At 38.3% G+C, this 15,578-nt stretch overlaps 1 protein-coding gene across 21 annotated transcripts in view; it reads left to right on the forward strand.

Annotated features, from left to right (window-relative positions):
- Nucleotides 1–15,578, forward strand: part of ptk2aa (protein tyrosine kinase 2aa) — a 61,979-nt gene that overhangs the window by 12,395 nt on the left and 34,006 nt on the right. For 8 of the 21 annotated variants that reach the window (XM_067499442.1, XM_067499463.1, XM_067499482.1 and 5 more), the window contains exons 1-7: nt 7,067–7,321; nt 8,257–8,501; nt 9,981–10,150; nt 10,891–10,978; nt 11,193–11,272; nt 11,606–11,668; nt 14,170–14,224. In XM_067499442.1, coding sequence (XP_067355543.1) covers nt 7,198–7,321; nt 8,257–8,501; nt 9,981–10,150; nt 10,891–10,978; nt 11,193–11,272; nt 11,606–11,668; nt 14,170–14,224 — 825 coding nt within the window. In that variant the 5' untranslated portion in view covers nt 7,067–7,197. The other 13 variants (XM_067499568.1, XM_067499491.1, XM_067499505.1 and 10 more) reach the window with 8 other exon arrangements.

Below are 15,578 nucleotides of genomic sequence, written 5' to 3' on the forward strand. Positions count from 1 at the left end.
GTGGGCAGAGCTGAAAAAGGTGTGTGGCAAGGCCGCCTACACACCTGACTCATTTACACCAGTTCTGTCAAGAGGAGTGGGCAAACATTTCAGCAAACTATTGTGAGAAGCTTGTGGGAGGATATCCAAAACATTTGACCCAAGTCATACAGTTCAATGGCAATGCTACCACATGCTAAGGAAGTGTATGCAAACGTCTGACTCTCATTATTCTGGCATTTAGCAAATATAATTAATTTTGCTAAGCCTAACTGACCTAAAACACAAAACGTTAAGTGTAATTTAATGTCAGACAGTGAGGGGGGGGGGGGGAAAGGTTAAGTGTCTTTTTATAGACTGTATGTAAACTTCTGGTTTAAACTGTACCCGCACACATGTACACCCACATGCGAGTGTGAGCCAGCTCAGCTTGAAGGCTTGCCATCAGCAGGGAGAAAGAACGGCTGTCTGCTCTCCTCAGGTTAATTCAGTTGATTCATATTGAAGAGGTGTTTTATCTGTTGTGGGAAAAGCACATCTGTCTCCATTTCTCTTCAGCCAGTTAAATGTGTCAGTGCTGCACTAAGCTGCACTGCTTTAACTGCTGTTTAGCCAATGTAACAGTTGCATCAGCCTTTTCATTTTACATATATTCATTTCACATACATATACAGTGCATGTTAATCCCAAACACCGAAGTCTGGTTCTGCCATCCTGTTCGGAAGGGTTACTAGACACAAAGATACGGATTAAATAGAAAACACCTGGGTGTAATGTTAAAACATGTTATTTAGCTCTGATAACTGTAATTTCATTTGATGAGCAGATGGGCTTCTTAACAGAGCACAAAAAAATGTTGCTTTTCAACCTCTCTGTTTGAGACTTTCTTGATTTTCCTTTGTAACTGTCTCCACCTTTAAGAGATCTCTCAATATATTATTTTCAGTAAGCTACTTATCTGAACCCAGTAGTTTTAACACCACTGCATAGCAGACACTTCATTGTTCTGTCTAATTACTGTCACCCCTAAACCTCAGGTTAGCAGTTATATGCAGCTTGAAGACATTCAGCCTGAGAACAATGTATATGTGTGTTGATATATATTTGTAAAAGTGCGCGCATTGGTAGGACCACCATGCAGCAGTCAGAACGTACTACCATCACAAATCTGAATCTGAAACATTCGGATTTATCCAAATTTGTTTACCGTATCTGTTATGCTTATTTCTTTGCTGAAAGCTGTAATTCTGAGGGAGATTTTGTTTATTAATAAGACTCAGTCTTTATGCCATCTGAGAGTAGGTTGTGTATGAACGCACAGTAAGAAAACAGTTGGTGTGACTGAAACAGCACAGTTCGTTTAAAATGTCTTCAGCACCAGTCATCTCTTATTATTTATTATTGTGAATTTAGTGATTAATATTAAGTAATAACTGCTAGACCGCACAATTTGTCTTTAACATTTTGCACCTATTGTCTTGTTTCTTGTTCTTGACATGCTATTGAAGAGCAGGTGTTTTGGGCCACCTGCCAGCCCACAAGAGTGAGTGAGTTTGTGTGTGACTCGGTGTGTGTGTGTGTAAGAGCCGTGGCCCCTTTGATATATGTGCAATGAAGGCTGTTAAACAGGCTGAAAGACTGATATGTAATTAGCACTGATGGCACAATGCATGGAAAAAAATGATTGGTTTTACAAACAATAAAAACAAAAAAGCAAAAATGCATGTTAACAAAATATTTCAATATAACGTGTTTTAAATAATAGAAAAAAAAGGTGCAATCTTTATACAACAGCTCGTCTGATATTGTTTCTCATAGATGAAAATGTCTGTCTTTAGTCTAGACTCCTGGGTATCAAATAACCTACACAGCACTCTAACAAGAGAGACAAGCAGTTAGAGGCTGCTTCCACGAGACAGATGGTGTTATCCATTTCAGATCACTGTGTGTTATTATATTTAAAGTCTGAATCTGCCATCATTTATGAATTTATTTTAGCCACTTTCTATAGTCAAGAAATGTAGTTACATTTGAAAATTATTGTGCCTCCAGATTTAGGAGAAATCATTACATATGAATAACTAAGGTCATCATAAACTTACAATATCTCTTTGGGCAGCAGAATGGTCATACTTAAATTTTGACTTCGCTGCAGACCAAGTAAAGACAAAATGAAAGTAGATTATACATGAAATTGTTCACACTTGCATTATCTTATTTTAAAATTATCTACATGGGCATATAATCCAAAATTTACTAAAAACCTCCTGGTTTTAGATTACAGTGGGTTTGTGTATAATAAACTCGCCACGAGTCATCTTCTTTGCAATTCTTTTCTTTGTGTGGATTTTCCACTACCATATTATCATATATGTTGACATTCCTGCCATCATTGTACAGTGTGTGTGCATATGCTTACCCAGTATTTATGTGTACATTAGGATGTCTATAGCACTCAAGCACTTATCCTCATCACTTCCTCTTACACCCAGCTCTCCCATTGCTCTAACTGGGTATCAAGTTCCCAGAAGGTTTTTCTGAGGCTTCCTGTGGGAATTTGGGATCTGTATAATGTAGCCTTTTAGTCTAGCCACTCACTTGCAAAAGAAATCAACATTTGCTTCTGTAAAGTATTGAAAATGTATAGTTAAATATTTTCACCTAAGAAGTGTTGTTTTGCATGCTTAAGCGTTGTCAGTTTGCAATGCATTTACTATTTCTACATTATAATGTAATTTGCCTGCATGCAAATGGAGAAGCGTGTGTCACCATGATACTGTTGATTTAAAGGTAAAACCTACATAACTAAAAACGCAAGGTGGGTCGACTCATAGCCCACTCAGTGTCATATACTTTTGTCACAACTTCTAACCATTGAACAGTAGTTCCGTTTCCCCATTTTTCAAAATTAGCTCTTTTAAATCGGGAAGCATATCTGGAGGGAGGAGTAAATTGTAGTACCAATGAACAGTTGATTCAACACCATAACAATCAATATTGTGTTGAAATGTTAACAGAATATTGATTTTTAAATCTATTTGATTGGATTGTTATTGTAGAGCAGCGATAGCATGTTCTCTGTGTACACCTGCTGTGGATCTTCATTTTAACTTCAATTATTATTCTATGCTGATGTAAAGAGTTCCTTTTTTCAGTCGCGCACAATTAAACAGACCATGTAACTTTGGTATTTGTCCATTTGTCTTCCAGATATTTCAAGGATTGGCTTCTACACAGGTAAGTAGTTGACCCTCAAAAATCTAATGATCTTTCCACTGCTTTATTTACTCATAAATTGTTTGTAGCTGCAAGTTATTGTGTGATTATGTGACCACCAGAGGTTCTCAAAAGGGACAAATATATTATGACTGTTAATGTGTAAAGCCCTCTTTCTTTGCTTTTAAGTTGATGATAGTTAAGGATGTTTTCAAAGGGCTAAGCAATAATTTTAGCAGTATTACTCTGACAAAGTATTGTAAGACTGCTCTATTGAAAAAATCTGAATCAAATGCACTTCTCAGTAAAAAGTTTCAATAATGCTAGGACGGTTTAAAGTCTTTTCAGTCTGTGACATGCTCTGGGCTATATGTGCAATCCAATCCAACTTTATTTATAACGCACCTTATTTTTCTTAACTATGGATATAAGACACAAAAACAAATATAAAAGAAACGGTAAAACACAGTAAACGCCAACTTCTCAGGAGAAGTAATGTGTTTTAGGGGAAGATTTAAGAACAGGAAGTGAGTTGGCCTGGGCAAGGGCAACTTGTTTCACAATTTTGGGGGAGCAACTGAAAATGCGTGGTCACCTCGAAGCTTCCTCTTCTTCTTAGGGACAACTAAAAGTGAGCGATCTTCTGACCTGAACAGTAATGTGCTCTTGTTTTTTTGTACCAGATGAAGCTAAACAGCCACGTTTTTAACTAGCTGTAGCCGAGCAAGTAACATCTGGCTAAGCCCAACACAAAGTGCGTTGCAGGAGCCTAAGTGAGTTGTGATAAATGTCTTCTTTAATCCACTTCATTGAAGTAAAATTGATTAAAAGACCAGTTAAAATAAGTCAAAACCATGTAAATTACATGTCTGTAATGAGTATAGGTGTTAAATTGGAGCTTAAGTTTCTGATACTTTTGTTATATGTTGATGCTAATGAGAACATATACAGCCCACACATATGTTTGAGTCATATTTGTGAATGCGTAAGACATTTAAGGCAAGCGACATTACACAAGGAGTGTGTGTAGCCATCGACGTACCCAGAGTGACAGTGTGTAACTACTTGTAATCTTCACACCATAGACACCACAAACATAATATGCATCTTGAAGACAGTAGAAAGAACAAATCTATCCCCCAACAACCCCAGGGTGTTTTTTTTTCCCTCTGAAATCTTAACAAAATAATTAAGAATAAGTAGTGGTGCATGTTGCTGTATCATGATATGAGGTATATGCCCTAAAAGCATAACTTGCTGGACCGTATCAGATGAATTAACTCGCCAGTTTTCTGCTTTTTGTAAATATCACAAACCATCTCTGTTGACCATTTGACCTAAGACTCAATACACAGTTTTTAACTTACACATGAATAACCCACATCTCGATGAGCTGACTTTAAAGCTTTTTGCTCTGTCCAACATTATGATCATTTAGACATTTCCACATTTCTCATTGTATTGTACCATTCACAGTACATGTTGTCACCTGTGAGGAAGCAAGACGATAACAATGGAATTGTCTTTACAGAGGCATAGGTGGACAGGATGTTCAAGGGTAATGCCAGTGTTTGTGAGCTTATTTAAAACACCAGTTTGTTTGTTTTTTATTTTGCTTGTAAAGGCCTTTTAGACTGGTTATTCATTATTAAAACTTTTGCAGGCATACATCAAAGTAGCTTTTAGGGTTTATACACATCTTTGCAGTTTTTAAATATATTTGCATTTAGTAGTTTTGTTTCTACTCCTGCTAAAATAATTGTCTTCATACACTGTACATGGTCTACAATGAGAGAGAGAGAGAGAGAGAGGGAGAGAGAGGGCTTTGGCTTTGTCCCAGAAGAGCTCTTCCCATTCATGACAACATCCGGCCCTCTGACAAAGGCTTTCAGTATGGCCCACACACTCCCAACCAAAACCCCCTACTCCCACCATATTTTCATAACAATGGTCAATGCCTGAGATGGAGCACAAATTATAGGACACACACACACACACACACACACACACACACACACACACACACACACACACACACACACGGTTTTCATGTGACTGTGACTTTTCTGTGTGAATGTTTTTGTTCTAGAAAAGATTAATGGCGACTAGCATCTGGTTAGCAGTAACACACAGCAATAGGTGCCAGTTGCTTGCAGTGTAAATTTACACTTCAGCTTGAAGATGAGCCCTCAAGGCATCACCTCAGCAACTCTGATACAAGAGAATTGTATGAGCCCCCAAAATCCAGGGTGAATGACTGACTAAATGTGCAATATGAAGCGTGATTGACTAATTAAGAGAGTTTAGACGTGGATTGATTGTTGCATAAACTTTAGGTGGTACGCCAAAGAGCAAAAAGATTTAATTTTTTTTTCTGTTCACTTTTTATTTATCTTGGCTCTTCGGTCCTCCACAGACCTACTGTATTCAAATAATGATATGCATATTTTGGTTATTTGCTTCTATCTGGCTTGGTTAGTGGCTATAACTATTGACTTTTATTGTAGTTTAATCCTCCAATAAATAGTTTGCTCTTTAAAATAAAAAACATCTGTTGTTTCCCATAACCTAAGGACATATATTGCTTGTTTTATTTGCTAATATTCAAAATCTTAAATAGGAGTAAGATTTTAGAAGATAGAAGCTGCAAACAGAAAATGTGTTTTTTTGTTTTTTATTTGTTTTGTTTGTTTGCTTTTTGGATTGATAAACAAGTTTTGGGTGTTGGGTCACCTTCTTTAAAGAAGAGAATATTTGTATCAGGGAGATATCCAGCTTTAAATGGCCTTTTTTGTAGTAATAGATAATGTGGGTAATGGACACTTTATTGTTCTAGCCAGTGATTGATGATAATGCTCCTGTTTTTACATGCTTTTATCTTAAGTAAATACATAAATATCATAAACTTATATCATAAACTTAGAATATGTGCTTTTAATAATTCCCATTCAAATAGTGTCCTTTTTCTTTTTGCTTCATTATTGTTAATGGTTGAAGATGAAGGCTTCACTGAAATCAGCGTCATATGCAGTGGGAGGGGTTTATAATGAATGGAAACGACCGGATTAGCATATTGAAAATTTGTAGCTCCTCCTGCTCTTCCACAGCCCTCTCTCCCTTGATCTCTCTTCATTCCCCACTCAACTTTCTTTCAGTTCTGTTGCTCTGTCCTCCTTTTCCTCTCATTCATCCTGAAACAATTGCTGCATTTCTCTGTCTCTCTGTGTCCCTGTGTGTCTGCTTCCTTTGTTTATCTGGCTCCCTCTTTTCGCTCGCTTTCGGCTTCCAAGAGAAGAAGATAACTTCTTCTGTTTAAGCATAGTAATTGTCTCTCCTTCTCTGTGACCACTTACTGACTGGATATGCATTTGGATCTGCACTGTACAAGTTGGATCTGGCTTTGAATTTTTGCTGGAGAAGCAGTTTTCTCACCATCGCAGAAACGCCACTGGATGAAAAAGACACAAATTCTCTCCTGATCGAAAGTCTCTCGACACTTCCACGGCAACTGTGTAACTATGGAGTTCAGGCATGGGGCAGAAATCTGGCAAAAAACAAACAGTGTTTTTTTGTCAGAGAGAGCCTGCTGAGGAGCAATTCAGAAGTGAAGAGGAAAGAAAGTAGAATGGTTGGTGGATGAAAGTAACTTTATATCTCGGGAGCTTTTTTGTCTCTGGATACGAGGAAAATGCTAAGAAGACAAAGATGGAATTATCAAAGATGGAATTGTCAAAGATGGAATTTTGTTGATGGATGGACGCTTTTTATGTATTCACAGTGGGAGTGGATTCTGTAGCATTTTCACACTCCATGCAGTCAAGACACTGGAAATCTGCCTGTATGAGGGTTTCAGCCTCTGAAAGTAACTGTTGGCTAACAAAGCTGTTGACAAAAGTTTAAGATTTCTACCTGTGGGTGTGCAGTATTTGGTTTATGGGAGAGTGTTTGTGCAGTTAGTGTTTATGTAACTTTTGTACACAAGAGGCCCACGTATTGTATGTGATGCGTGGTTGTGAAGCTGCAAGCTGTGTGTCTGTCCTCAGTGCAGACAGAAACAGGAAGGGACAGACATGTGTTTCCATGGCGACAAGTGGGTGTAGCCCCTTCCCCATGTGTTGGGACAGAGGTGCGAATAAAGTCTCCTTTACTCACACACACACACACACACACACACACACACACACACACACGCACACACACGCACACACACGTACACACACACACGTACATGACATATTAGTATGAAGCCCTTCCACCTCAACATGTGACTCCATGGGAACTGACTTTGGTGTGCAGCCAAAGCTACTGTTGCTATGAGAGAGAGAGACAGAGAGCGATAAAAGTGTGAAAAGTCTTTTCTTTGAATAATGTCTGTGTGTTCATCATCTCTCTTTTATTATGTCTTTTTCTCTCGCTTGCTCGCTCTCTGTCTCTCGCTCCCTCTCGAGCTCTGTTTCTGTCTGTCTCTTTCAGGTGTAATTACCTGCTAGGACATATCAATTTTCCTCTAATAGCCACATCAAGACAAGGAAGCAGAAAAGCGGAGAGTGAAAGACATCTTGGTCTCCACACATGTTGACAACAGCACACAAAATGCACACATGCCTTGCTCACTGATACACACACAGTATTTTTGTTGGGCATTCCCATCTACAGTTGCCATGAAATTCCAGGATGTGTCAGGACTTCTTAATCAGGAAAAACGTCATCCTGCGATCCATTGTCTTCTTTGTGTTATGGACACAAATGCTTGCATATAAACCTTGACTTTGATGCACCTTTCTTCTTTGTACTCGTTTTGGTATACTATTGTTCTATTCCATTTTGCTAAAGAAAAGCTGCGCAATGTTAATGTCAAGACGGACATAGCAAATTGTGGAAACAATGACTCAAACCAAAAGATCACAAGTATCTCAATGTGCAACTCACAGCAGAGATAAAAAGAAAGCATTCGTTTAAACCCACCAAAATAGGGGAGAGATTATTATTTGAATAATCCTTTCCTTTTCCAACTTCTTTCTCAGTTTGTCAACATCTTACTTCCTCTTTTCACCTCCCCAGAATATGACCGACACCTAGCAGCAGCAGTGTCAGCAGGGAAAACCATGGCAACGGCCTACCTGGACCCCAACCTTAACCATGCCCTACTGGGAGGCACTAAGTCCCCGCTGAATGCTGGGGGCCCGGACCGAACCATGGCTGGCTCTGTGGACAGGGTTCTTAAAGTCTTCCATTACTTTGAGAGCAACACTGAACACAGCTGCTGGTCATCCAATATCAGATATGGAGATGCAACTGATGTCAGGGTGAGGAAAGCTGTTTTTCCCCCTAAATATGTATGTGGTGTAACTTTGTTTAAATGTACAGCTCAATTTAGGCCCTCAAACATTAATTCCAGTCAGACGCAGGCTCAAAGAGAAGCCTGAAGTTCATCTATAGTTTTCTTATTATCAAAGAAATTCAAGAAAAAGCTCAAAACCTGCTATTCTTTAGACCTTCTCTTAATACTTTTGAGTTTCCTAACCTAGCTTAAACACTAATCCCCAAGTCTATGTATTCCTTCAAAAGAATTTTCAAAATGTTGTAGCCATATTCTTTGGAATGACCCACTGTGAGCAACTTTGGGTTTAGTGCCTTGCAAGAGGAGACTTTGGGATGTAGCCAGAAGGAACCGGGAGTCAAACCACTCACTCTGTGCTATGTGGACAAGTGCCCTACTAACTGAGCTATAGTTGCCCTGCTAAATGGACAATAGTCTGGTTTCTGGTTTTGCACTTTTTTCCTATATTAGAAAATTATATTAGAAAATAAATCTTACCATCATATTTCAGAGACACTAGCTAAAAATAAAACATGTCACCATGTAAGTCCTTTTGTAGCTTTACAGAATTTAAAGACATTTTAGTTTGTCAATTTTTCTCAAATACCAAATATGGCTCATTTATTCCACAGCTACTGAACTTATATGAATTTATATGGTTGTAATGTAATGTTTTGTACAGCGAGTTTGCACAGGATTTCACTGCCTTGTAGAGAGTTGATGTTTGCTGTTTTCCCTCAGCTCAAGGTCCTAGCTCTCTTCTCTGATAAAAGAAACTCAGCACAATGACAAAATTTGGCTTTCAAATGCATATAACCCTAGGGCAGCATCACTGTTGGTGCGTGTATGCCTGTGTATCAGTGAAGGATTACTCAGCAGTATGCTTTTAGATCCACTCCCATGACGCAGAAATGACTTAGTGGTGCTCAAACTTCTCTGGTCATACAGGATATGTAACTGCAAATACCCTTCTTCTTCCCTCCCCTCCTTCTATATGTAGGTCAGACCCCTGTAGCATTTTTCAGTACATGTCAACACAGACGGTTCTCTGAACGTTATCGTGCGTGATGTCTGTCAGCTTGTTTTTGTGGTGATGTCGTATTAAATTACTTGAAGTCACCTACACATGCACATGAGACTGATGCCCCTGTTGACCTGGTGCGAAATGCCAGACTTAAATATGAGCACAGTTGGCACACTGGGGTATGACAGACTGACTACTTCATAGAATTGCTAAATGTTTTTGTCCACTGGGCATCTCTCTGTTTTATTTAATAGTTACCATACTGCTATTCATGTTTTGGGTCACCACAACTAGGACATTACCACTGTTGGTAAAATGTTTAGAATTAAATCTGTTCTAAAATGACATTTTAATTGCATTTTGTATGTTTAAAATTTAAAATAGATGTTAATGTGCATGAAAAGTGATTGAAGATATATATCAATAATGCTAATTCTGCAGGGAATCATTCAGAAGATTCTGGACATCCACAAAGTGCGCTGGACGTCCTGTTTTGGCCTCCGTCTAAGCAACAGTCTGTCCCGAGACCAGGTACACTGGCTCCACCCCGATGTGGGCGTTTCCCACATTAGAGAGAAATACGAACAGGCACGGCCGAACGAGGATTGGAGGTAAGAGAATTGTTTGGGGGTTTTATAAATGTACACCCAATCGGCTGTCATCATGCAGCATTGTTACGTTGGAGATGTGTTTCCTGAAGTAAAAATGCTGCAGTTATAGAAATCAATCAAGTTGTAACTCAGATTGTGGGTATAGCTTGCAAGAACAGGCAAAGTTTCAACTATATCAACATTTTTTTTGTTTTTAAATTTTTTTTAAGTGGCTAGACAGGCTCCTGACCTATGGTAACCTTATTTTAGCTTGCTTGTCTTTAACAAGCATATTTGTGAGAAAAGCTGTGTTTACGCTTTCTGATCAGTTTTATTAAAGTTAGAAATTACTTCTGTTGAAGTCTGTTACTTAAAGAGCTACCCTCAGCAGTCATTTATTGCACATTGGATAATCTAAAACCATGAGACTCTGTTGTTTTCAAATGGAAGGTCTTTTGTGTGTGGTGTGGCTGGTTTAGCAGTTTGGATGTTAATGCACTGCTATATATTACCTTTACTGTGACATTCTTGATGCTAATGCTATTATGAGTTGGAGACCTTTTGGATTATTTACAAAAAGAGAGCGAGAGAAGCAGATGTCTGCTTTGTCTAACTCGGTCAACAACTCTGTCCCTATGCTACTGATGTTTTATTAATCCACTTCATTTATATTAGTGTATATTCCGTTTCCTTCTGTCTGTCCTTAATTGTCATATTTCTTCTCCACTACTCTGCTCTTCCTTTGTTTTTCTCCTGTCTAGGTATGAGTTAAGGATACGATATCTTCCAAAGGGTTTTTTGCAGCAATTTACAGAAGATAAACCCGCACTCAACTTCTTCTATCACCAGGTGCACACACACATACACACACACACACACACACACTCAGAAATGGCACCCAGGCACACAAACACATTTTTTTTTTCTGCCAGCAGCTACCACTGAAACATATGGCATTGCTAGACTGTGTGTGTTTGCTTTTTGGTAATCTAGGTCAGTTGGGCAATGTGTGTTTATGTGTGTGTTTTAGTAACTATATTTTGTGACATGTTTGTTCCTTCAGGTGAAGAATGACTACATGACCGAGATCGGAGATCAGGTAGAGCAAGATGTAGCTCTCAAACTCGGCTGTCTAGAAATTAGGTAAAAAAGTACTGACCATTAGGTCAAGTTTATTGCTTTTGCTTACAATGCATACAGTCCATTTTCTTTTTATATGAAAAGCTAAAAGGTTTGAACTCCAATAGATACTTAATGTGTCTCTCTGATTTCCTAAATAAGTTGGCAAATTTGAGCTCTTCTTGCCTTTGTAATGTACATTTGTGTTTTGTGCAAACACTGAATAAATTTGAAATGTAAATTATTTTAGTAGAGAAAACAAACCGTAAATGTTTATTTTATTGCATGTGTGCTTGTAGTGAGTAAAGCTGATTTTTTTCTTTCCCTTTATCTGTTTCCCACTGATTTTAATTCTAGGAGGTTCTTTAAAGAGATGAGAGGAAATGCCCTGGACAAGAAATCCAACTATGAACTACTAGAGTAAGTATTTTCATTTTGAATATAGTGCTGCAGCAGCAAACACTAGTGTGGCTTCTCAATTTTAATCCAGCTCACACATTTTCTGGCATGACAACCTGTCCTCTACATACCCTGTCTCCACCTAGGAACACGTTTCATAACCCAGCAGTAATGCCAGAAAATTAAATCGCTGAGATTGAAATATCTTTTTATTTGTTTGTTTGTTGTTTTTTTTTTTTATTTTGATTGTTACATTTAAAAATCTGAAATTTAAAAATGCTTGTTTACGAATGCATAAAACATATACAGTCTACAATTATAATTTTCAGCACTGCCTAAATCTTAATTTTCAGACACATGAACACTTCAGTTTACCTCTCATCAGTTTTTATTGATTTATATGAAATTGGCTCTTCTGCATGTGTCTGCTCGTTTGTTTGCTCCATGTGTTAAACATGAACCCTGCTTGATGGATGTCATTGAAGAGCAGGAATCAACTCTAGGCTTAATGAGGCTTGTCTCAATCATGGTCTGACTCTAATGAGCTGCCCTCTCACGCTGATGTCTTTTTGTTTTTCTGTCAGCCTCTCCAATTAATTGAGAAGCATGCCTGCTCTCCTTCCATGCATATCTCTTTGTCTGTTTTATATCTGTCTCTTAGTTCCTCTATTTAAGCCTCTTTCAGACATGCACTGGAATTCAGACATTTTCCAGAATTTCTCTGTGGTGGATGTATGTTTGAACGCAAACACCCAAATCTGTTGACCCTGACCTTACCCGGACCTTACCCAGCCAGCTCCCTAGTACAAAGTCCAGGTTATCTCCACCCGAGCTCATTTGTGAATAGAGGTACACAATAGAGGTAATACTCCGGAGGATTCACCATGAGTGAGTGGGCATGTTGATTGATGACGTCCAATCTTGCGACTGCTGCAAAACCAGGCAAATACAAACACCAACTCTTGCCCAATTACAGAGTATTTCTCGAAAACGCATCTCGCACAGACTGTCCCCCGGTGTTGGTTACATGTCTGAAAGGGAAACTCCAGACAATGTCAGGACCTGAACCTCCTGACATTCTCTAGACTTCATGTCTGAAAGTGGCTCTCTGTCTTCCCTGTGTACTCAACTTGTTTTTTCCTCTTTGTTTTCTCTCTAGAATTCCCTCGCTACCTTTCACTGTTAATTGGAAAAAGATGTTGTGTAATGCATATTTTAAGCCAATGGGAGAGTGGATAGGATTCATTGTTAGGGTTTTAGACACACCAGACTGAGAGCTGGCCATCAAGGGCTGTAGCTCAAAAAACCTTTTATGTACCTCTGCTTTAACCACTAATTTCAATAGCAAAAGAACACAAGCGAACACTTCCACTATTTTGACATTTCCTAAAAAAAAAACAACTTTTGTACACCCAAATTTTCTATTTGAACTTCATTGTTATTATTCATTGATCAATTAATTATTTTTGGAACTTAGTAATAGTAATAACCCTCTAATATGATGCTTGCTTTTGGTCAGATTTCCCCTTTTTTTTTTCATGTTCATTTTATAGGTTATGGCCACGGGTATCAGTGCCAGTGCATTTTATTTGTTTCCTCCCATTAAGGATCAGCTGGTTGGAGTTGGCAGTAGTGTTTGTGGTTTGTGAGCTATTGTCTATTGTTTAATCAGTGGGCCTTTGGCAGTGCTCTTTCTTTCAAGTCTGTGTCATGTATCATCTTTCAGAGTCTGTAATTTATCTGTTTGTGCTTCTGGTTCCTCATGCAGTGAAAAAGGATTTGATTTTTAAGAGAAAGAACTGTTCAAGGGATGACATCCGGTTTTATCTTATAAGGTTTTCCCAGACAGTATGATGGACCAGTGGCCATTGGTCACTAATTCTATTTATCATATAGGAATAAATTTTTTAATTCTCAAAGGTTATACATATATTATGTTATGTGTTTTGCATGTTTTCCGGGATTTACAACTTACCCAACACCACTGACCCACACATTTAACAAATTATAATAATTGTTTGTAATACTAATAACAATTTGACATATTATATCTGTATTTGAGAGACAAAGAATGGAAGGACGATGTAAACACTCAGCCTTTCCCTTACTGTCTTTTTATTCTTTTTCTCCTTCTCCCTTTGTTCTTTCCAGAAGAGTCATTAAGTCAAAGAGTTGTTAACAAGCTTCCAGTTGAAGCTCTAAACATTTTCTTTTGTCTCTGGTCTCCTCCTTGCCTCCCCCTATATATCTCTCTGCCGTTTCTGTTTTTCCTCAGGGCTGCTTAGGAAAAGATGAGTGGTGCTGTGATGTCACCACTTGGTTTTAGCTTTCTGTTTCTTTCTTTCTGATACTTGTCTTGAGTTGCCAAGTTGCCTGACTGTATCTACAATATCTGTAGCTGTTGTGTCTCAGTAAAGGAAGAAATAACTTGCTCACATCAAATTAGGACTGACATGCTTGTTTATTAAATATCTCTCTGTACAATTATGGGATTTAATATGCTTCTGTGTTTTATTTTGCAGAAAAGATGTTGGTTTGAGGTGTTTTTTCCCGAAGGACCTGTTGGATTCAGTCAAGGTAAGAATGATGAGTTTTAAACTTGTATGGAGATCAAAAGACAGGTGGAGTCCACACAACATAAAATGCCACTTTGCTGAAATAAACACAGCATTCACTTTCTACTCTTTTTCTCTGTTTGAAAAAAAATAAATAAATAGGTGAATAAGATCAAATGCTGTTTGGTGTTCTGGTGGGAGGAAGCTCTCTTCACAGTCAGCAGTTACTGTCCTGGTGCCACATCTGCTCCACTGGAGTTTGTTCTGTTGCCAAAAGAAACCAAAGTGTGGGCTTTTACGAGCAGCTCCCTAGAGTCTTTGTAGGCCCACAGGAGTCTACACTGACAAGTGTTTTGAATGTGTTAGTTGATGTGTTGTCAGACTTGGTCTGGTCTGACTGAATGCGCAGCAGGCCAAGACTCACTAAGGCTTAAATTAAATCTTGGCCAACAGTCTGATAAAATGTATCTGAATGGAGAAGCAAGAGAATAAATGGTAAAATTAAAAACTTTCATCAGAGAACATACTTGCATACTATGTATAGATTACACAAAATCCCTATTTGTTATATTTTATATGCGACAAGTTTTGAATTGTGCATGTTTGAATGTGTTAGTTGGTGGTTGTTGCATAATAAGTAGAGTCCCTGTCAGTGATAAATTTAAGGCACGTGTTTATCAGGAGGGTCTTGGTCCATGAATTTGCGCATGTATTATAGACACAGTGACCCGAAAAGGTCTTGATGTCAGCAGGCGGGGAGACAGATGCTCGGCAGAGTGAGCAAAACTGTGCATGTTTTGTGTGTGTGTGTGAGAGTGACCCCCAGGTCGTGTTTAAACCCACTTTCTCTTTACAACAATAAAGAGGGAGGGGGAGTCAACAATACTTGTCTCCCTTTGAGGTAACATGTCCACGCCTATGTCTGTCCCAGCTGACTCCCCTCTCATCAGCTGCTCACATTTTTCCTCTTCTCTCCTGTATTTTCTGCTTCTCTGGCAGATGTGACAACATACACTCCCGTGAGGTTTTATTTTTTTATTTTTTTTATTTAAGCCTTGAAGATTCACACAGTGGTAAACATGTGCAGTCAAACATCCCGCAAATTGACACAAATTACTTGTTGTAGAAGTCTAGACTGATTTTAATTTTAATGTGTATGGATAACTTTTTACTTTATATGTAATGCATGTCCAACACCAGTGAGTTCGGGTGCAACATATCCATATAAACAAATAGTTGTAGAAAGAAAAACATCGTTTGAGGAATTGAATACTTTGGGTTGTTTGTAGAAGATAAAATTACCTTTACACTGCTTTATGAGATCATGATGGGGATTTTTACGTTTTCTAACATCTTGTAGACAAAATAATCATTTA

Source organism: Channa argus, chromosome 1 (assembly GCF_033026475.1).
Source record: "Channa argus isolate prfri chromosome 1, Channa argus male v1.0, whole genome shotgun sequence".
Lineage (NCBI taxonomy): Eukaryota > Metazoa > Chordata > Actinopteri > Anabantiformes > Channidae > Channa > Channa argus.